Source organism: Poecilia reticulata, chromosome 14 (assembly GCF_904066995.2).
Source record: "Poecilia reticulata chromosome 14, P_reticulata-male-v2, whole genome shotgun sequence".
NCBI lineage: Eukaryota > Metazoa > Chordata > Actinopteri > Cyprinodontiformes > Poeciliidae > Poecilia > Poecilia reticulata.
Window position 1 is genome coordinate 1734478 of NC_088843.1, and position 23848 is coordinate 1758325.

Consider the following 23848-nt stretch of genomic DNA (forward strand, 5'->3'; position numbering starts at 1 on the left):
TGCTTCTCTCACTATATGACACACTATCATACTGCTGTTTTCCTGGTTTTTCACCCTTGTGTGTGTGTGTGTGTGCGTGCGTGCGTGCGTGTGTGTGTGTGTGTGTGGGTACATACCAGCACCTAGCCAGGTACATGTCCTCCTTGACGAAGACAGATCCGGAGAGCAGGATGTACCAACAGGTTGCCAGGGTGTCTGGACTGGAAAAGACCGAAAGATTTATGACGTTTCTCAGGGTTCCTGCACATTTTCATGTCAAAAATGTTGAAGCGTTAATACAAAAGTTCACTCTGAATTCATTCTGGTATTTCTAAACTTTCAGGCTTTGAATGTGGAACAGACGGACGGACAGACAGACAGACGCTTTTACAAAGTGACAGCAAATACAAAATGTTTCCATATTCCTGAAGATCTGTACAATGTATACAATAAGAGACACAAAACTCAAAAACACCACACATTATTGACTCAAACTGCAGCATAAAGTAAATATGCAACAGCTTTTGCATTTGAAAGTAAAGAAAAAATTAAATAAAATATCATAATTTAGCACTGCATGTACAATCAGACTGAGTTCCAGCCTTTGATTAGGCCATTTCAAGCGCATTTTCTGGTGAAGAGGTGAATTCTTGATTCCGTCATTTAGAGTCATCAATCCAGGTCCAAAAGCAGCAGAGACTAATCTCTTTCTGAAACTCTGTTAGTTTTATGACAAATGTGCCGTTTCAGGAGAATAAATCAATAACTGATCAAATATTCAATATTCATAATGTAGAATATTCACTGAACAAAAATACAGAACCGCACAGCATTCTGGGAGAAAGATTGGAGGAATCAACTAACTCACTCGCTCTTTGGTTACCTAGCAACAACCTGCTGGGTAAAAAGAAGTCCCGCCCCCCACCTCCAACTTTGGTTACCTAGCAACAACCTGCTGGGTGACCTGAGCTGCAGCATTTCACGCATAAGAATAAAAAAACAATGGTGTGTGACTAAAACAGGAAATGTCACACCACCACTTTAGCAGCATTTCAAATATTTAAAAAACCCTAAATAATAATTTATCTGATATAAAATATGTTTTTCATTTGGCCATACCGTCCAGCTCTACGTTTCAGAAAGTTCAGCTTTTTTCTCACCAACTGACCGAATTTGTTGCGGAAAAATGTCTCATCTTGATGTTTGTGTAAGTTATACACACTGTAAAAACACAAAACCATAAGTATTTTTGGTCTAGTTTCTAGAGCAAATATCTTACTACACTTGAAATAACACAAAACTAACTCATAAGTAACTATTTTTATGTAATATTAAGGAATTAGTTTTGTTAAGAAGTTAGTTTTGTCTTATTTCAAGTTTACTAAGATATTTGCGCTAAACTGGATGAAAAAAAATCTTGGTAAGATTCGTGTTTTTTCAGGACTTTGTTGTTTTGGTTAGCACCGGTGTTCACAGCATCCGTCTTCTGTCGTGACTTTGCTTCTCGTGGTTTTTACATTTCTTCAGTTTGAAACGTGATAAATTGCTTTTCAGACCTTTTAGATGATTTCCTAACTCTGCAGGTCTGCCAGTAGCTGTGGGGTGGCTAGTGAAAGAGGGCAATTATATTTTTACATAAAGCTAATTAATTCAGTGTAAATCAGATATTAGAAAACTGATTTTTAATTGCACCAAAAGTAGAAACGTATATGTTACATTACATGCTCTGTAAGATAGCAAAGCTCCCCACGCAATCCCATTTAAAAGGTAAAAAAGATTTGCGTTTTACTCGACTTGTTGGATTTAAGTGAGGGAAACTCGATTAGCTATCAGTGCAGCTTTATTGAACAGACTTTGATCGCTTTCATCGCTGTTTTTGTGTGTGCAGCTCAAGAGTAATTGGACATGGCGGGCGCTGTGGTCGGGGTTAAGGTACTTAAGACTTGCCGCCGGTGGAGACGTGGGAGAGTATACATCACAGGAAGGGAGAGAGAGCGGGCGTGTGTGTTTATTTGGTGGTAAATTAAACTACGGAGAGTCTAATGTGATTCTAGTGAGGATGATAATGCATCAGCAGCATGAGGAGCTTCTGTCTCATCCTTTCATCTGGTGCTGTCCGCCCCGTGTCGCCCTCATTCCCTCCACATCTCGGACGCCTTCATCCCTCCTCATTCCTCCGCTCGAATCATTTGTCACCTTCCCTCCATCTTGACACAGCTATTCTCTCCTCCCTCTACCTGTTTAGCATATTCACATCTTGTTTTCTTTCCTCCTCTGCATCCTCTCCTCATATTTTGAATAAAACTCCTTCGCAGCTTCTTATTTCATACCGGCTCCTATCAACATTTTGCTAACTCTTGCTGCCACGCTTCTTATCTTGCTCCATCCTGCTGGTCATTAATCATGGTTCTGTCTGACTTTGAACAGCTTATGATGCAAAATTTGCTTCTGATGATGCAAAACCTTTAATGACACCCCCACAAAGAGCCAGGACACTGCAGGAAGAGGAGGATTATTCAAAAAGCAGCGAAAAGGCTCAGAATCTGTCAATAGGGGAAGTATTAATCATTTAATATTTTGCGGATGATGTGGTCCTGTTGGCTTCATCGGAACGTGATCTGCAGCTCTCACTGGAGCGGTTCGCAGCCGAGTGTGAAGCGGCCGGGATGAGGCTCAGTGCCTCCAAATCCGAGGCCATGGTCTTGAGCCGGAAAAGGGTAGAGTGCCTTCTCTGGGTCAGGGGGGTCGTCCTGCCTCAAGTGGAGGAGTTTAAGTATCTGGGGATCTTGTTCACGAATGAGGGAAGAAGGGAGCGGGAGATCGACAGGCGGGTTGGGGCAGCGTCTACTGTGAAGCGGGCGCTGTACCGGTCCGTCGTGGTGAAGAGAGAGCTGAGCCAAAAAGCGAAGCTCTCGATTTACCGGTCGATCTACGTTCCCACCCTCATCTATGGTCATGAGCTTTGGGTCATGACCGAAAGAACGAGATCACGGGTACAAGCGGCCGAAATGGGTTTCCTCCTCCGCAGGGTGGCTGGGCTCTCCCTTAGAGAGAGAAGCTCGGTCATCCGGGAGGGACTCAGAGTAGAGCCGCTGCTCCTCCACGTCGAGAGGAGCCAGTTGAGGCTCGGGCATCTGGTCAGGATGCCTCCTGGACGCCTCCCTGGTGAGGAGTTCAGGTCCCACCGGGAGGAGGGGAGACCCAGGACACGCTGGAGGGACGATGTCTCTCTATGGCCTGGGAACGCCTTGGGATTCCTGGAGGAGCTGGAAGTGGCTGGGGAGGGAAGTCTGGGCCTCCCTTCTGAAGCTGCTGACCCCGCTACCCGACCCCGGATAGGATAGGATAGGATAGGATGGGATGGGATGGATGGATGGATTATCCAAGTCCAGAAGGTGTGAGAGAATGTGCATTATTACGGCATTACGGCATTATATTCATGGAAAATGATCTCAAAACGACAATATTATTGTTTATCGCAGTAACTTCTGGGACAAAATGTTCTTATCATGGAAAGTCTGCAGGATTGGAGATTTCAATAGAAACTGGATTATATCAAACTATTTCCATCGTAGAAGAAATAGTGGAGGAGAAGCAGAAAAACCTCAGTGTTCACCAGGACAACAGACTGGACTAGAGGAACAATAAAACCTTCACAAGAAGGGACTGTACTTCAGAGGAAGTTTTGATAATCAGAATATAAAAGGCAGTAAATGCAGCAGGAGCAGTTTCATTTATTGTGAGCTTGTACTTACTAAAACAGGTAGTGGTTAGCCTCATGCCTCTCATACCTGGCGGAGGTGCACATCGACCTGAGAGACACACGCAAACATGTTAGCTTTTTCTCCCAGAAGCCATCAGTTCACTTCTCGCTCATGAAAACCATCACAGATCCATCATGTTTTCCCCGGAGGCACCGAGCTAAGAGAACGCCTTAACTGCATGGCAGCTTGCTGCAGAAAGACGGATGGCTTTTCCCTTCTGTGTGCACAGCACTACCGACCCAACTGCAGGGCTTTTTTTTACTGTGCTTTCACATTTATCCAATAAAACGCACTGAAATGAAGCTGAATTCCTATAGAAGACAGTAGGATTGGAAAGATGCGAAACTTTAACGGTCTGACATAAAGTCCATGCAATTCATCAGACAAATGCATCAGTGAAAGGCCTTAAATATACACAGACATGGGTTTAAATTTAACAAAGTCATTTTTAAAGCACAAGTCAAAAACAAACTCAAGGCTGGAAAAGACAAAATTTAACAAAACTAAAACAGAAACGGAGAAATAATATTTACAGTCCTGGTTTCCACAGAAAGGGTAAAGTTTATTCCTCAACTTTTTTATACACAGAATTATAAAAACCAAAACAAACGAATATTTTCTGTATGTTTCTGTGACATATTGCCTCTTATCAGGCAAAATAAATTCAAAATAAAGTTAATTAAATTCCAATTTAACAGATTTTTACACCAAGTCTACCTGTTAGAGGATTTCTGAACTTTTACAGAGGCTAACTGAACTGTTTTTCAAAATAAATGACTAATCCAAGGACAAAAGACAGTCAAGGAAGACTAATACATTTTTAAAAATATTTGATTTGGACAAACTGACCAAATATATTCTCAAATTTTCTTAGTACATTTCGGAGGATGGAGTAACTTTTCACAAAAAATAAAGACATCTGGCCCCTGGATCATCTTCATATGGAAAGAAAACGCATCTCCTGCTAACCTTTAAACATCTGTTTGCAATCTGCACACGTCTTCAGTGCATCGATGTGTAAGGAAAAAATTAATTAAAATTTCCATTTGCATGATTTATCGTTTCTCTGTTTCTACCAAAAACTGGATGATAAAAGTCTTCAGTCTGGTGTTTTGGTCTCAACTAAACTTTTTTAAAAGGACAATTTTCTTAAATATTCAATAGAAACTAAAGTTTATTGATCTTTGAGAATGTGTCACTGCATTACTAATATGCCATTACCGTCATATTACTTGAAAATCAAATCATCAATATTATCGTTTATTGCAATAAGTTCTGGGACAATTAATCATCCAGCAAATTTGTTATTGTGACACGATTATTAGAGCCAAATTAATTGTATTATTATGTTTAAACAGCTTTAAAATTTATCAAACCTTTTGTTTGACCAATTAGTTTGTTCAAAGAGAAAAGACACTGATAATTTTGTTTCGTTATCTTTTAGCTTAGTTTTCTTGGACGCCACCATCTAATTTACCCTAAATATTAAAAAAGAGAGTTTGGGAAAGTCAAAATAAAGTAGAAGCTGTTAAAGAGTGGGATCAATATTAAAGTACCTGAGCTGATGTTCCCTGAGGTGCGACAGGACGTCCATCTGGTAGAGGTGGCAGTAGATGATGTGTAGATCCTGCCAAACAGAAACAGAAGGAAACTATTTTTAGGAAAAGAGCAACGGTGGCAAAACTTTTTGCCATTCAGGCCGAGTTAAGTTAAAGTTAAAATCACTTCAGAGCCACAAAAATTATTCCCAAGGCACATTTTATAGTGCGATCCAGTAATTATTTTACCTTCAGTTGTTATACAAATGGTACATCAAACATGACTTAAAGGGTCTCTGTCTCTTTAAGAAGCTCCTACTCTGACAACATAATTTAAAACAAACTTTTTCTGTCTGCTCAATTTTATCTGCTAGGTGATAATGAACAAAAAAATATACAATTTAAATCAACAAAATGGATCAGTGAATAATTGTAGAGGCAAAACATTAAAAGGTTTCGATGAACTAACAGTGTTAATGTTAGACAGTTTCAAACTTTTTGATTGTCGTTTTATTTGATGATTTGTGTTTGAGTAAAAGTGGGTCGATGTTCGTGGTTACAGTTTCTCTAAAGATGAGACAAAAGCAGAAACATTCTTAATTACTGGGAATGGGAATCATTTATCTGCAAAAAAAAAAAAAAGTAAAAGATGAAAACGCCTACACTTTGCTCCATTCTAGAATTGAGGTCAGGGCCACAAAAAATCCTTCAGAAATAATCCTTCAGTAAATGGCCCCCGGGGCCGCACTTTGGACATCCCCTCCACATTTATAACAAACGCATGCAAACTCAAAAAACATTCACATAAAATACACCGATTAGTGCTTCTTTAAATGTCAACCTGCTTGTTTCCTGTTAACCTAAAGCTTCTCAAAATATTGTCTCATTTTTCAGAGGAACGTCTCTGCACTGTAAAAATCACATCAGCAGCCACTTGGCCCGAGTCAAACACCGACTATCAAGTTGACATCCTCAAAGCAGACAGACGGCCAAACCACTTATGCACCCACATGACACACACACACACACACACACACACGCAGTGATATACCCACTGATGGACTTAAAATAGAGCTCTATCAGGGACAGCTGTCAAAACATTTAGAGGACAACAGAGGGCGGCAGGAACAGCTTCACATGTGATCAAACTGTGGCTGCAAGACGTTCAGTTTTAACAGGTGGACTGAACAGAAAACGCAAAAAATGAGAAGAGACTGGTTTAAAAAGAAAACATCCGATTCTTTTCTCTGTAGAAAGTCTTAAAGACAAAAAACAGTTGAAGCAGCAATGCAAACTTGAGAGAGACGTGAAAGATTTTGTGACAGTTATCCAAGCTTGAAGATGCTCAAAGCATGGCAAAAAAAAAAAAAGAAAGAAAGAAGATTTCTCATTTGCCATCAGATCCAGACGGTGCGATTTGACACTACAACACTTTAGACATCAAAAGGTTTTAACACCCATGCTGCAACACGCCTGACGCAACTATAATTCAGTGTAAAAATACAGAAACTAGCAGCTGCTGGAGTCATTACAAGCTGTTTGAAGTTTAACTGGTTAGATGATGATACAGCTGAACTGGCTTCTTCATAAACTCATTTTTCCTTCTCTGAACTCACAGCACCAATGCTGGACCTGAAACCTCCCAAGATGCAAGTCAGAATGTGTACAAGTGTAAAAAGTAAGTGATTAAATTCACATGAAGACATTAAAAGCAGCAAGATGGAGATTTAGATGCTTTAGTTTGTTTTTAAGGAAATACTAACTGCATGTCCAAATACTTGATGTTCTTATGGCATGAAATGCAGTGGAAACTCCAGAGAGCAATTTAGATGAAGATGAAGATTTAAAAGTGTACGAGTTTAAGTATCTGGGGATCTTGTTCACGAATGAGGGAAGAAGGGAGCGGGAGATCGACAGGCGGATTGGGGCAGCGTCTACTGTGAAGCGGGCGCTGTACCGGTCCGTCGTGGTGAAGAGAGAGCTGAGCCAAAAAGCAAAGCTCTCGATTTACCGGTCGATCTACGTTCCCACCCTCATCTATGGTCATGAGCTTTGGGTCATGACCGAAAGAACGAGATCACGGGTACAAGCGGCCGAAATGGGTTTCCTCCTCCGCAGGGTGGCTGGGCTCTCCCTTAGAGAGAGAAGCTCGGTCATCCGGGAGGGACTCAGAGTAGAGCCGCTGCTCCTCCACGTCGAGAGGAGCCAGTTGAGGCTCGGGCATCTGGTCAGGATGCCTCCTGGACGCCTCCCTGGTGAGGAGTTCAGGTCCCACCGGGAGGAGGGGAGACCCAGGACACCTGGAGGGACGATGTCTCTCAGCTGGCCTGGGAACGCCTTGGGATTCCTGGAGCAGCCGGAAGAAGTGGCTGGAGAGGGAAGTCTGGGCCTCCCTTCTGAAGCTGCTGCTGCCCCCGCGACCCGACCCCGGATAAGCGGAAGAAAATGGATGGATGGATGGCTAGGGAGCTGGCAGCTGAAGGAGGAACAGCTTGTCCTGCTCTCTCCCGTCCTTACTGATAACTCTGCTTGTGGATTATTCTTAAAGTCACAATTTTTATGGTTTTATTCACATTATCGACATCATAACTGGATTACTTCAAACCTAAAGACCAGGAGATTTTCTCACTTTTATTTTTACCTCACTTTTCTTCACCTCCAAGTTGAACTAGGGCAAAATGCCCCCGTTCGACCCCAAGGACATTAGCAGTATTCTACAACGACTTCAGTTTTTAGAAACAAAGATTCAACGGCTGGAGGTGAACTTTGAGATCAACGCTACCTGTGGATATGAAGCAACTCTTCCTCAAATCAGCGGAGAGGTTGTACACCCCGCACCAAGCAGCTCACCCTGGATCGCTCAGGGAGCCAAGCCAAAACAAAAGTCTCACACTGCGGATCCCATGAGACGACTAACGGGGAGAACCCCTCACCTGGATGAATCAGCGTGGCCAGCTCTGAGCAGAAACCCACCTTCAACCTCAACACCTGCTCCGCCAAAGAATAACAAACAAGCAGCTGGAACCAAAACGACTACACCGAGCCCACTCCCAAGGACAAAGCGACCAGCCCGAGCCTCAAAACAACCTGACTCCGTGGGAATCCCACTGAAAAACAGATTTTCTGCACTTCAGCACGAGCCTCTGAGTGAAAATCCACCTTCAAACATCAGCAATGAGGCTAAACCAACGCATCCACCGCACAAAGCTCCGAAGGACAAAGTGACCACCAGGAAAATGAAAGGTATGCCAAGAGTGCTTATTGTTGGAGATGAGGCAGTAAATGGAATCAGTCATGTTTGCAATCCCAAGAAAACGAGAGTGGTTTCTTTTCTTGGTGACACTGTATCTGATCTGACCCGCAAAGTGCTCTCTCTAACCACTGATCAGCCAAACATGGAGACTTTGGTTGTGCATGTTGGAGCCAACGATCTGGCAAAGCAAAAATCCGAGATTCTGAAAAAGGACTTTAATATTCTTCTGGACACTATGGGAAAATTAAAAATGAAGTTATTTCTCAGTGGTCCAATTCCATCGCCTCAATGGGGAGACGAAAAACATTCCAGGCTGCTTATGATAAACAAATGGCTGATTAAAACCTGCTCTGCCAGCTCAGTGACCTTCATCGATAACCTCTGGATCTACTGGCAGCGCTTTCACCTCTTTGGAAGAGGAGGACGCAATCTTAACAAACACGGAATAAGGCTGCTCACTGCAAACATTTTTCATTTTATCAACAAGAACAACAATGTGACCATCGCTTCAGAAGAACAGGCTCAAGGATGTCTGATTAGGATGGAGCCCTCCGCATATCAAGAACAAACTATTCCAAATCAAACTGATAAAACATCGACTGTGAACAGAATGACTGGTTCCCCTCCTCCTTCCCCCATCCCACATCTTTCCCCCCGCCCTTCTCCTACCACCCTCCCTTCTCCTTCCCCCCTCCCTCTCTGCTCCTACACTCACTCACACTTATTAGAAAGTGACCCACTACAGAGAGTCGGGCTTCACCTGAGCCGCTTGAAAATGCTGGTGGAGAATTCAGGTCAGAGAGAAAGACGGACGGACTCTTTCTCGTCCCAGTTGGATAGTATGGATCTACAGGTTCGCCTCGGCACAACTCTCACTTCATCTAAGCCACCTGCCTCTGACCTCCCTGAAGATCCAGCACTCCGCATTTCTGAGGTCTGAGACCGGGGTCCAGATATTATCCTTACACCCGTCTTCCTCCAGAATGTGTCTGGCCCCCCAACATTGCGTAGCAGGACAATACCTGTCCGGATCACTACAAGAACAGTTACAAAAAACAGAAATACAAAAAACAGTGGTCTTAATTCAAACCTCAGACTGATCCCCTGTCTAAAGGAACCTCAGACTGAAGAGCTTTCAGCCTCCGAGTCACTTAAACTGGCTCTTTTAAATACCAGATCTCTCTGTTCTAAAGCTCTATTAATTAATGATTTCATCACTGAGCATAATATTGATGTTTTATTTCTGACAGAAACATGGCTGAATGACAATAATGAAGCAATCGTACTAATTGAATCAACGCCTCCTACGTACAATTTTTTAAGTGAAAATAGAAAACACAAAAAAGGAGGAGGCGTAGCTTCAATATTTAAGAATACCATAAACTGTAGTAAAATCTCTTTGGGTAATTTTATGTCTTTTGAATATCTTGGAATCGAGGTAAAAGGCCACAAACGAACTTTGACACTAACTCTATACAAAACACCAACATATGTGGAAAATTTCTTTGCGGACTTGAATGAGCTTCTATCTCTCATATGTATTGATTACGATTGTTTGATAATTGTCGGTGATTTCAACATTCATGTTGACAACCCCCAAGACCGAGGGGCTAAAAAGCTCTGTAATATATTAGAGAGTTTTGGTTTAACACAACATGTCAAACAAGCAACACACACTCATGGACACACACTGGACCTGGTTATCAGTAAGGGTGTGAATATTTCCAATGTCTCTGTAACTGATATTGCCCTGTCGGATCATTTTGCTGTTTTCTTTGACAGTTCTTTATCCGTTAACCCACTTGAACAAACAGCTACTATCACAAAACGTACTTTCACAGAAAACACAGCAGAAACATTTAATCAAATCTACTCTTCTTCCTCACTCTTAAGTTATAGTGACGTAGATAAGTTGGTGGATGATTTTCAGTGCAAACTTTCAGATATCATTGATTACATTGCCCCCATTAAAGTGAAGGTTGTGACTGGTAGGAAGAAATCTCCATGGAGAAATGCACAAGTAGTTCAATCTGCAAGACAACTCTGCCGTAGGGCCGAACGGAAATGGCGTAAAGGTCAACTGCACGTTTATTATGACATCTACAAGGAAAGACTACGTAACTATCACACAACACTGAAACATGCGAGAGAAGCTTTCTTTGCAGATGTCATAAACAAAAACATTAACAATGCTCGAGCTTTATTTGCCACTGTTGACAGGCTCACAAATCCTCCAATGACGTTACCACCTGAACTTCAATCTATTGCCGCCTGCAACAAGTTTTCTAGTTTCTTTTCAGAGAAAATTCAAAAGATCAGAGGATTAATCTGCTCATCCACTCCAAAGACAGTACTAATGCTGGGCCCAAACACAACAAATGCAGGAAAAATGACCCAATTTCTACTACTAAATTATAAAACCCTAGAAGAAATTATAAGTCAATTAAGCTCCAGTTCCTGCTGTCTGGATGTCCTACCCACACATTTCTTTAAGAAAGTCCTGCCTGTTGTTGCTAATGATCTGATCCAAATAGTAAACTTATCGCTCTCTTCAGGTGTTTTCCCCCAGGCTTTGAAAACAGCAGTTATCAAACCACTTATAAAAAAGAACAATCTAGACAAATCCCTACTGCAGAATTACAGGCCGATCTCCAACCTCCCATTCATCAGCAAAATTATTGAAAAAGCTGTTTTTAAGCAATTAAATAACTTCCTAACAATAACAAACTGCTTTGACTCCTTCCAGTCTGGTTTTCGTGCTCACCACAGCACGGAGACCGCCCTTGTAAAAGTGTTCAATGACATCCATATAAATACGGACTGTGGGAGAACCACAGTGCTGGTTCTGTTGGACCTCAGTGCAGCTTTCGACACTGTTGACCACGACATTTTACTGAATCGACTGGAGAGTTGGATCGGACTCTCCGGTCCAGTGCTCAACTGGTTTGAATCTTACATAAAGAACAGGGATTTCTTTGTTTCAATCGGAAACTTCTCATCAGAGAGGTCAAAGGTCACATGTGGGGTACCCCAAGGTTCAATCCTAGGACCCCTTCTTTTCAATATTTATATGCTCCCACTGGCAAAGATTATAACAGGACATAGGATTAGCTACCACAATTATGCGGATGATACACAGCTCTACATCACGATGTCACCAGGTGACTCTGAACCCATCCAATCACTGAATAGATGCTTAGAACAGATCAATGTGTGGATGTGCCAAAACTTTCTCCAGCTGAACAGAAACAAAACTGAAGTTATTATCTTTGGACCTAAAGATGAGCGAACTAGAGTCAATGCACAGCTTCAGTTATTACAACTGAAAACCAGCGATCAGGCCCGAAACCTGGGAGTAGTGATGGACTCTGACCTGAACCTTCAGAGCCACATTAAGACAGTCACAAAGTCGGCCTTCTATCACCTGAAGAACATCTCTAGGATTAGAGGACTTATGTCTCAGCACGATCTAGAGAAACTCATCCATGCATTTATCTTTAGCCGCATTGATTATTGCAACAGCGTCTTCACAGGTCTGACTAATAAATCAATCAAACAGCTGCAGCTGATCCAGAACGCTGCTGCTCGGGTTCTCACTAAAACCAGGAAGATGGAGACATAACACCAGTTTTAAGGTCCCTACACTGGCTCCCTGTAGCTCAGAGAATAGACTTTAAAATACTGATGTTAGTTTATAAATCTCTGAACGGTTTAGCACCACAATACCTTAAAGATCTGTTATTACTGTACCAACCATCTAGACCCCTCAGATCTTCTGGTTCTGGTCTGCTCTGCATCCCCAGAACCAGAACCAGACGAGGAGAAGCAGCATTCAGTTTCTACGCACCACAGATTTGGAACAAACTTCCAGAAAACTGTAAAACAGCTGAAACACTGGGTGCCTTTAAATCTCAACTTAAAACCCACCTGTTTAGAGTTGCTTATGGCTAAATTAGGGTTAGAGTGCAGGTTTTGATGTCTTCCATGTTTTTATGTCTTTAATGTTTTTAATTTTTTTTCTTCTTTCTTTTACTGTTTATTTCTGTTTTTATTTTAATTATGTAAAGCACTTTGAAATGCCTTGCTGCTGAAATGTGCTATACAAATAAAATTTGATTGATTGATTGATTGATTGATGAAGATTTAAAAGATCAATACTTTTGAAAAGACAATCTAATGAATAAGTTTGTTTGAAGATGATACATCATTCAAGTAATACAATGGTAATAATGGCAAAATAATGCAGAAACAGATTCTCAAAGATCAATAAGATGTAAAGTCTAGTGAATATTTAAACACTGGAACTGGAAGACATTTGAAATATCCAAAAATAAATAAACAAAGCACAAATAAAATGAATTATAAAGTCTCTGTTCTGGGCTGGTTGAAGCCAAAACGCCAAACTGAAGACCAGCTTTGGTTCAGTTTTCAAGCAAATAAAAATCACTGAGTTTGTTTCACTTTATCATGCTTGGTTTATTGTGATAGGCCCACTTTGTTTTTTTAAAACCTCCTTCCTGTTACTGACAGAAAGGCAGAGAGACGTGAGCAGAGACCAGAGCAGTGAGAAAGCGAAAGCATGTTGACTTTAAATCTGCGTAAACTGGGTTAGTGAGCTCAACAATCTGCTGCGGTAAGCAGTCCTGTGGAGCTGCAGAGCGCTCACGCTACGCCGCGCAGCCTGAGGCGGAGGGCGGTGCGGGCCGGGCTCACACAGACCCCAGCTTCTTAGGCCTACTAATACGTCGCCTGGTTGAAAAATAAACATCACGTTTTACCAAAAGTTCTGATTGGCATTTTATTTCAGACCCTGTTCATGTTTTGAGGACACAAAGTGACTGGTTGAAGCATGGATACTTCTCTGAAATGTCATTATTGTTTTAAGATTTATAACACGTTTAAAAGTTTTAACCAGGTTTGCTGGTCGGCGTTGGCCACCATTAGACTCCATCATTGGTGTATTTTTATTTGTAGGGCCAGTCTAGGACTTCATCCTTCATATTTGTTGGTTTTTATAAACAGAAAGTCCACCAGTGGATTCTCTCTTCGCTGCGTCCGAACTGAACTTTTAAAGAAACCTTTTCAGTTCTCTGTTGCAGAACCTGGTGGGGTTGTTGTCACTGCTGTCTGTAGATGTTTTACCAGAGGAACAATCTACCCTAGAGGGCGCTGTTTCACTCCAGAACAATATATAAGGCGCACAGTTGCCTTTTGATAAAACTCAAGGATTTTAAGTGCGCCTTATACTCCGGAAAATACGGTAATTAACTTTTTCTGGTTTTGCCGTGAATGTTCTGTAAAGATTCTCCTGCAAACTAGATTTTATTTATCTCAATTGGATTTCTGTTGCACAATAAATGTTAAATAAAATAAGATAAAGCTCTGTGCATGATGTTTACTGCAGCCAGGTGGGCGATGACACCCAAAATATTAGAGGCAAGAGGATTATCCAACTCTGGACAGGATGGGCATTACAGCCTCTGTTAGAATGGTTACAACTGGAGACACCAGGGACACCAACTGTCCCCGTTGCAGGGATCGATCCGCCTGAAGCAGGTCATGATCAGAGGATGGGGTATTTGTTCGAGTGTTTGCCCCAGGATGGGAGGGTAACATGAGAACAGCCATCAATACTTGCAGTACGCCAGTGGTTATGACTCAACGTTCACAAATAAACATTTACAGACGCCAGTTTGAAAAACAAGACAGTTATTCCAGCTCAAATGTTTTCTACAAATCTATTAGGCCTGCCTGTCTGCAAACACAATGTGTAAACAATGATGTGAAAATACAAAGTAAATCAATATAAACAATCTAATTATTACTATATATAGAAAATGTGGCTGAGTTCACTGGGCTTTTATGAAGCTTAACATTATTTATAAAAGTTGACTGAAACCAGCATATTTTCCCCACATCCGATCATAACTGCAGACAGACGCATTACATTATTACAGTGGGAATATATCAAACTAAACGTTATTTATATGACCTTTATAACAGTAAGAATAATAAGAGTGATATTATATGAGAAGTAAAGACTTTTAAACTAAATGGATAATATAAACACTATAAATGGGGTACAATAAAAATTCAAAAGCCAAAAAATAAAAGGTAAACGTGCTTTAAAAGTCTCTAGATCAGAGGTTCCCAAACTGTGGGGCGCGCCCCCGAGGGGGGGCGCCGTGCCATTGCAGGGGGCGGGGCGCGGGAAGCCGTCTGGATGAAAAAAAAAAAACATGAACGCTGTATGCGCTGGCTTTTTACCTTAGAATGGCCAACTCTCTGTTATTCCTCTGTCAATTTGATACAGTAGGGGCTTCAACTCTTCTCATATCTGTGTCCTCTGTCACTTTTATCAGCAGTTAAAACTGTTTAATCCGTTGTCAACACGTCGTAACCTGTTTTTCCGAGCCGCCTTTAAACGCAACATGAGCGCTACGACGCTCGCGCTGGGTTTACACCTGTGCAGCAGTGAATGAGACCTGCTGGCAGGTGCGGAGCTACGCAGGTGTGTTAGGATCATGGCAGCAAACCAGCAAAACGCAAAGAACTTTTTACAGTTTTTTCCCCCAAACTGACCGACTGAGATGAGTAAAAGATGCTGGATGGGTGGAAAGCTAAACGATGACTAGCTAATATCAATACATCACCCTCAGCTTGTTAACAAGTAGCTTGTAGGCTACTGGTGTTGTTGTCTGTGTTCAGCTACGATTCGCTTTGCCCCCCAAAAAGTTGACGCCCCCCTCTTGATCGTCTGGAGCCGAGTCTCTAAGAATCCACCCCCCCTTCGCTCACACACGTCGTTCAGCCAGCTATTTGTATAGGGGGGCCCAGAAATAGTTTGGGAACCACTGCTCTAGAGTCGGGCTGCACAGTGGCGCAGTTGGTAGAGCTGTTGCCTTGCAGCAAGAAGGTTCTGGGTTCGATTCCCGGCCTGGGGTCTTTCTGCATGGAGTTTGCATGTTCTCCCTGTGTATGCGTGGGTTTTCTCCGGGTACTCCGGTTTCCTCCCACAGTCCAAAAACATGACTGTCAGGTTAATTGGCCTCTCCAAATTGCCCCTAGGTTTGAGTGTGTGTGTGCATGGTTGTGTGTCCTGTGTGTCTCTGTGTTGCCCTGCGACAGACTGGCGACCTGTCCAGGGTGACCCCGCCTCTCGCCCGAAACGTTGGCTGGAGATGGGCACCAGCAACCCTCCCGACCCCACTGAGGGAAAAGGGTGCAGGAAAATGGATGGATGGATGGATGCTCTAGAGTCTAGATGAACAACTGAAGTCCACCGAATCAGAAGGAGAAGGTTTGAGGCAAACTCAGCAAATATCTAAATAACAGGACGGGCAAATACCCCATAATAATCAGAAATAATATCAATGCAGAGAAATGATCATTACATTCCTCCTGCTGAGTCGGTCACACATACTGCTGCTGCCACCTACTGGAGGAGGGAAGAATTGCACCCCCAGATGCTGCATGTAGAGCTGGACATGCAGAAGAAGTTTGAATCTTTATTTATCCACCAGATGTTCCTCTAAATCTGACAGGATATTGATGTTATGACAGGCAGCAGGGACTCACTGTCAAGCTTTCGCTCCCATATGCTGATTTTTACCAGATGAAAACAAATTTAAGAAGAAAGCAGAGTATATCTAAAGCAGGGAGGTCCAAAGTGCGGTCCGAGGGCCATTTGTGGTCAATGCAGATGTAAACTTTAATTGCAACTAGGATTAGAATTAGGATCAATTTGATAGAAAATAGAAATAAACAGTGACCTAAATCATGTTTTATTTGCTAAGAACAAACTACATGTTTTCAGTTTTCTTCAATTTAAATTTTTAAGTGGTTGTTTTTTGCTTTTAAATGTATTTATTAGTAGTGGGGGCCTAAAACGTTCAGATCCTTTGACTAAAATGCAGTTTTGGACACACCTATTTAATAAACTTAAAATAAAGCAAAAGTAAGTCATATTCTGTTCTTGTTGCTTAAAAAAACATGAATTTTTTAAAAAATAAGATGAAAAAAAATTGTTTTGAAGTTGTTTCAGTGTTTTTCCTGGCAAACCTGAATGACCATTTTTTTGTTTTAAATCTCCAGTGTACACTTAGTAGGTAAAAATTAAAAAAATTAACAGTTTTTAACGATGTCAAGTTGAATTAATTTTTGTTCTTCCAACTTGACATTTTTAGCCATCATGCCAAAAAGTGTGGACACCACTGCACATTCATTTCCTATAAAGAAACCATTTTATTTGTCTAAATGAAATATTTCATGCTTTGTTTCTTGTTGAGCAGGACAAAAGTTTTGGCCTGCGAGTGTTTTTTAGCTGCTGATTTTGATCCATGTCACTAAAAGCTTGATCTAAACTCCTCAGTTACTCCATGTTTGTAACACAATAGGTTTTCCTTTTGCTGTGTTGGGAAAACAAATGTTCTCTTTTGAGGAATGACCCGGTTCTGTTCCCAGCTCCACGGACCGTACATGAGCCAGCCGCTCACGGCCACAAGCTGCAAGAACAAACAGCTTGGCTGACGTCCTGCCTTCATAACTTTCAGATCCAATTGACCGCCAGGTTCCCAAGAGTCTGTGTCAACACCAAGTTAGGATACGGCGTAAAAGCCTTAAAGGCAGCCACTAAGATGCCTCAGTGAACTAAAGCGGCTGATTTTATCAACATAGTACTAATGTAGGGTCATTAATGAACAATCAACGTGACTTACACGCTAGAAAAAAGGCTAAATTGAAGGACAACATAAAAGTTTCTACATAAGACAACAGAAGAGCTGGTGTTTTTGTTTCTACCTGGAATGTGAGAACTGAAAGTATCTCATTTCGGTTTCTGCAGCTTACAGAACAGTAAACAGAAATGAAAGCTTGCCTGCAGGTGGGTAACAAAAGAGGCCTGAGTGCTCACTAATGCGCCATAAATCTGAGCGTACTGGTGGGTGGAAGCAGCACTTAGAGCCGCAGCTGAAGCAAGCAAGTTATAGACAGGAAGATCAGCTCAAGAAAACCAACAAAAACTAAACATGAACGACCAGAATAACGGCTAGAATGACTGATATTATTACTGAATAAAATCCTGTTGGCTTGGGAACGGGCCCTAGTGTTACATGAACACAGAGTCATTAAAAAGTATGATACCTTGGTAACACTTTATTTGAAAGAGGGGGAATAAGACTGTCATAAGACTGTAATAAACATGACATAACACCTGACATGAACATGAATAAGCCTTCATGAATATTTATGACCGTTGTCATAAAGTGTCTTCGGTAAATTATGACACTTTTAGTAAAAATTCAACATTATTCAAAATGTCTTTGTTATGACAACCTGACGTTAACCAAGAAATCATTACTGTTTAAACTTTACCTTTAATAACAAAGTTACCTAATTTTTAAAGTGCAATCAGTAATACTTTTATAACAAATTTATATCAGTAATGATTTCTTGGTTAATGTAAAGTTGTCATAACAGACATTTTGAATAAAGTCAACTTTGTATTAAACGTGTCATAATTTACAGAATTACGCTTTATGACAAGTCAAATATTCATGAAGGCTTATTCATGTTCATGACAGGTGTTATGTCATGTTTATGACAGTGTTATGTCATGTTTATGACAGTGTTATGTCATGTTTATGACAGTGTTATGTCATGTTTATGACAGTGTTATGTCATGTTTATGACAGTGTTATGTTTATGACAGTGTCATGTTTATGACAGTGTTATGTCATGTTTATGACAGTGTTATGTCATGTTTATTACAGTGTCATGTTTATGACAGTGTTATGTCATGTTTATGACAGTGTTATGTCATGTTTATTACAGTGTCATGTTTATGACAGTGTTATGTCATGTTTATGACAGTGTTATGTCATGTTTATGACAGTGTCATGTCATGTTTTTACAGTGTTATGTCATGTTTATTACAGTGTCATGTTTATGACAGTGTTATGTCATGTTTATGACAGTGTTATGTCATGTTTATGACAGTGTTATGTCATGTTTATTACAGTGTCATGTTTATGACAGTGTTATGTCATGTTTATGACAGTGTCATGTCATGTTTTTTACAGTGTTATGTCATGTTTATTACAGTGTCATGTTTATGACAGTGTTATGTCATGTTTATGACAGTGTTATGTCATGTTTATTACAGTGTCATGTTTATGACAGTGTTATGTCATGTTTATGACAGTGTTATGTCATGTTTATGACAGTGTTATGTCATGTTTATTACAGTGTCATGTTTATGACAGTGTTATGTCATGTTTATGACAGTGTCATGTTTATGACAGTGTTATGTCATGTTTATGACAGTGTTATGTCATGTTTATGACAGTGTTATGTCATGTTTATGACAGTGTTATGTCATGTTTATGACAGTGTTATGTCATGTTTATGACAGTGTTATGTCATGTTTATGACAGTGTTATGTCATGTTTATGACAGTGTTATGTCATGTTTATGACAGTGTTATGTCATGTTTATGACAGTGTTATGTCATGTTTATGACAGTGTTATGTCATGTTTATGACAGTGTCATGTCATGTTTTTTACAGTGTTATGTCATGTTTATTACAGTGTCATGTTTATTACAGTGTTATGTCATGTTTATGACAGTGTTATGTCATGTTTATGACAGTGTTATGTCATGTTTATGACAGTGTTATGTCATGTTTATGACAGTGTTATGTCATGACAGTGTTATATCCTGTTTATGACAGTGTCATGTCATGTTTTTTACAGTGTTATGTCATGTTTATTACAGTGTCATGTTTATTACAGTGTTATATCCTGTTTATGACAGTGTCATGTCATGTTTATTACAGTGTTATGTCATGTTTATTACAGTGTCATGACAGTCTTTTTCACCCCCCTTCAAATAAAGTGTCACCGATTTCTTTAACGTAAATGATTTACTTTTTCTATTTTCACTGCAAAAACTACGGGAAAAAAACAAAGTAACTTTTAGGAGCCTGTTTTGAGTAAATAATTCTTTTAACTTCAAAGAAAACGTACCATTGTCTTATAAGTGAAATGATCTGCGAATGGACCTAGAACTGGTTGCTAGGTAACGGGCTGGGCTTACCATGGGTTGCTAGGTAACGGAACAGGTCTCTTTTTGAAACAATCGGCCATTGGAGCTGGACCTTTTTCACTAACATTAGGGAATTATTGACTTAAACTCCAGTTCCTTACTGAAAGGTTACTTGTAAGTTAGTTTTGCTTTATTTCAACTGTGTGCGAATATTTACACTAGAAACTAGACCAATGTTACTCGGTAATGTTTTTTGCAGTGTTTCTCCTAAATGCTCCTGTATTTGTTTCAAAGTCTGACTGGCTGTGCTGGCTTCTGATAGGAAGAGGCACAAAAGCAGAAAGGTTTTGAGATAAACTTGCTTTTCCATGACTAATCACAGCTTTGGCTACCAGAGCTTCTTTAGGCATGAGTAACACATTCTGCAGAAACATCATAACATCGGATTGACAGCAAACTCAAACAAATATTTGGTATTTCAGATGCTAATCCGACTAAGCCTTCTCAATCTTAGAGCACTCAGAGACGGAACCGGTTTATTGGTGCCGCACCAGAACCTGTGGTCAGTTACATCTACCCAAGTAACTTTATTTGAAAAAAGGTACTTTTAGGAGTATTTTTACTACATTGTTCCTTTTGCTTTTACTTGAGTAATTATATTATGAAGTATCTCCACTTTTACACCAGTAAATTTCTGGATTTTAAATATTAAATGATTGATAATTTGATCAGTAACTCAGTATTTGGACACTTTCTACCAAATACTGTTTTACTTTTACTTGAGTAATTTCTTGGACGGCTAAGTTTTACTTTTAATTTAGTAAAAGTATGTTGAAGTAGAGCTACTGCACAATAATTAATAAATCAATTAATTGCATGACAAATTACAACAACAATTAGAAATGATTTGCATGTCTAGGAGCTTGATTTTATAGACGTGGAAATAATCGTGACACCTGAATTTAAGTCAAATAATGATCTTAATTATTAATGCAAAAGCTTTAGGTAAAAAGAGGAGATCCTCCGTTATATTTTGGAGGACGTTTCTTTTGCCAGATCATTTTTCTTGGGGTTCAAAGTTTAAAAATGTTCATTTGTTAGTTTTTCTTTCTTCACTATTTCTAGTTCAATAACTGAACTTCCAAGTAAGTTTTACTAAAACTTCAAAGCAGGACAACAGATCAACGCTCACAATAACAATTATGAGGCCAAATGTTACATTCGTCTTCCCAAAGCTCTAAGTTTAACAACAAATAAGTTAGTTTTGATCCAATTACAGTCAAACTCCTGACATGATTGTTGCACAAACAAACCCACTGAGAATTTCTTGCTTTGTTGCTTCCCTGCGCTGTAAAACCTCATCACTGTCAGCATCACTGAGAAGTTTCAAGAGGACTTGGAGCAATTAGGCTTCCTCAGCCTCTTCTCTACTGGAAAACAGCCTTTTTTCCCCCCCAAGCAGCAAATCCAATTCAGTAAGCACGCACAGAAATCCTCAAAGGTTTGTTCAGATTTAAACAAACACAAATCTGGTGCAAATCACGTCAAGCATGAGCCGGCAGAAACACCAAAACCAGATTGTGTAAAGAGAAAGCCCCGGAGATTTCCCACACTATAAAAACTTTGGAGCTGGGTTCAGAAAAGGCCCAGTGACGACAGTTGTGGCGCTGGCGGTGGAGAGGAGGAAGGAGAGCAAGTCAGGACAGAAAGGAGAAAAACCGTGACTGTGAAGCCACCAGCCAAGCAGGTAGAGCTCAAGGAATTTCTTACATAATGGTAGAAGAGAGGTTTGCATCAAAAAGGTTTGCATTTGGAGCGCTGCACTGGCGTTTGTAGGTCTCATTAGAACAGCTTATGACCGCTGAACTTGCACACAAAGAGGGTGAGGAGCGAGCCGTGCTCAGAAAGCACAACACCAGCTGCCATGTTTTCACCAGCCAAACCAAATATCCACACACATGCGCACAAAAACGCCGCCACACACAGAAATGGAAACTCTGACGCTATATGAAACCCAAGCTCCAGCTCTTTCTGCAGACATGAATCCGGCACATAGGAGGGCTGCTGTAAGTCGGCTGGTTTTATCTGATTTTTTTTCCGCCTCAAGTTGTTTTTGCTTTGCATGAAATATGGCAGCAGGGAATCATGTAAAATCAACTTTTTTTTTTAGCTTCCCATCATTCAATAATGCTATTCCCTCATCACAAACATGGCAACCATTCAGCTGTGCAAAACGCCTGGCTGGACTTAGCTCCGCCTTCGGGGCACAGCTCCTCCTCAGACCTGCAGTTTCAAAGTTTCTGCCTCTCAGATCAGCTCTGCCCCTCTCAGCTCCTTCAGACTAGCCAGCAGAAAATAGCAAACACCTGGTGGAGCTGCAGAGCTCATTACAGGGGGCCGATTCTAAGAGCAACACTGGTGAAAACGTTGCTAAAGGGTTAATAAAGGAGCCATGTCGTTTCAGAAAGAGAGGGAGTTTTTAAAGAGACACAAGCCCAAGTCGATAAATTACAAAGAAAATTTACTTTCAGTTATATTTGATATAACATTTTTATATTAGGGCTGCACAGTGGCGCAGTTGGTAGAGCTGTTGCCTTGCAGCAAGAAGGCTCTGGGTTTGATTCCCGGTCTTTCTGCATGGAGTCTCCATGTTCTCCCTGTGCATGGTGGGTTTTCTCCAGGTACTCCGGTTTCCTCCCACAGTCCAAAAACATGACTATCTTTCCAAATTGCCCCTAGGTGTGTGTGTGTGTGTGTGAGTGTGTGTGTGTGTGGTTGTTGTCCTGTGTGTCTCTGTGTTGCCCTGCGACAGACTGGCGACCTGTCCAGGTGACCCCGCCTCTCGCCCGGAACGTTAGCTGGAGAGGCAGCAGCAACTCTCCCGACCCCACTGAGTAACAAGGGTGTAAGAAGATGGATGGATGGATTTTTATATTAACTGCAGTCATCACGGTTACTTGATTATCCTATAAAATGTCTGGAAAACACACAATACTGCCTCTTTAAGCTCCAGAAAAAGAAAAAAAAACATGTTTGCCAATGAATGCAAAAAGTAAAAAATTAAACGTCTTCTCCGTTTCTGCTGGATGTTGTGATGGCCGCCGGCGCAGCAGCCACAGATGTTTGAGGTCTGTTCAAAGCAGCAGGTTGGACACAAAACACACAACACTGAGCTGCTCTGCAGCCCACACTGGGAGGACTGGGAAGTTTAGACAAGAACACAAACAGAAACCATGAAGAAGCATGAAAGCTAACAGCTCTGGATCTCCACTGCTGGCTATAAAGCATTTAGTTTATGCTGTGAGAGAACCAGCTGTTTCTGATCCATCATCAAGATATTTCAACAAAAAAGAAACGATGTTGTGTTCTTGGTTGATTTTTGCACTACAAAAACTTACTTTAATCTCACTAAAAACATTCTGGTCTGAGTGGGATAATTACAAAGCAGCCCAGCAGATGAATATGTGGCGTGTGCCAGAACTCAAATACACTCTGACGGGTTTCAAGTGGGATTCAGCTCGACACTGTGCTAGATTTTCCATTCAAATGCATTCAAACTTTACGCTGCCATGTCATGACACACCAAACACACACAGACCTGCCGGTGAAGGGCTTCTGATGTGAACACACACAACCAACACAGAGTCCGTCTGAAACTCGGTCAGTGACTCAGAGATTCGCCCACAGAGGCGGAGGGAAACACTTTCTCCGACTCTGAACTTGAAACTTTCCCACGCTTTGAAAAACAGATTCCCTCCCCTGGAAAGCAGACAATGAAATAAAAACTGATTTTATCTCATAATTATTTTTTTAAGGATGCATTTGGGTTTTAAAACAACCAATTAAAATGAAACAGAATACTAAAATATGCCTCTCTATTACTTTATTAATAATAGATCCTGCAGGGGTGTCAAAACGTTTTTAAATATGGGCCAAAGAATTATTTTTTTTTTAAACTAGTTTTATTGGGATTTTAAAAAAACCAACAATTAGATCTTAATATAAGTTTTGAGTTAGGTTTTTATGTAAATGCAGTGATATTTCTAAACCAATTCATAATAAAAGTCGACTCAAGGCACTTTAAAAAAAAGAAAAAGTATAAAGGTCAATATTTACAAATACACAACCTCAGTCTCATCGCTCTCAGTATTTTTTGTGCCTCTGTTTCCCTAACATACTGAAATATCTGCTCCCTTCAGGACATCTGAATGTAATATAATATAATTTAAGTTTCTCTTGCTGTTATTAATAAGCTGCATAAAGTAGATGC

General features: G+C 40.7%; 1 protein-coding gene across 7 annotated transcripts in view; it reads right to left on the reverse strand.

Annotated features, from left to right (window-relative positions):
• rapgef6 (Rap guanine nucleotide exchange factor (GEF) 6) overlaps window positions 1–23848 on the reverse strand; it is a 147813-nt gene that overhangs the window by 108631 nt on the left and 15334 nt on the right. For all 7 annotated transcript variants that reach the window (XM_008426850.3, XM_081615334.1, XM_008426867.3 and 4 more), the window contains 3 exons: window positions 5300–5370; window positions 3735–3791; window positions 117–200 (listed from right to left, as the gene is read on the reverse strand). In XM_008426850.3, the coding sequence (XP_008425072.2) occupies window positions 117–200; window positions 3735–3791; window positions 5300–5370 (212 nt within the window). The remainder of the gene's footprint in view (window positions 1–116; window positions 201–3734; window positions 3792–5299; window positions 5371–23848) is intronic.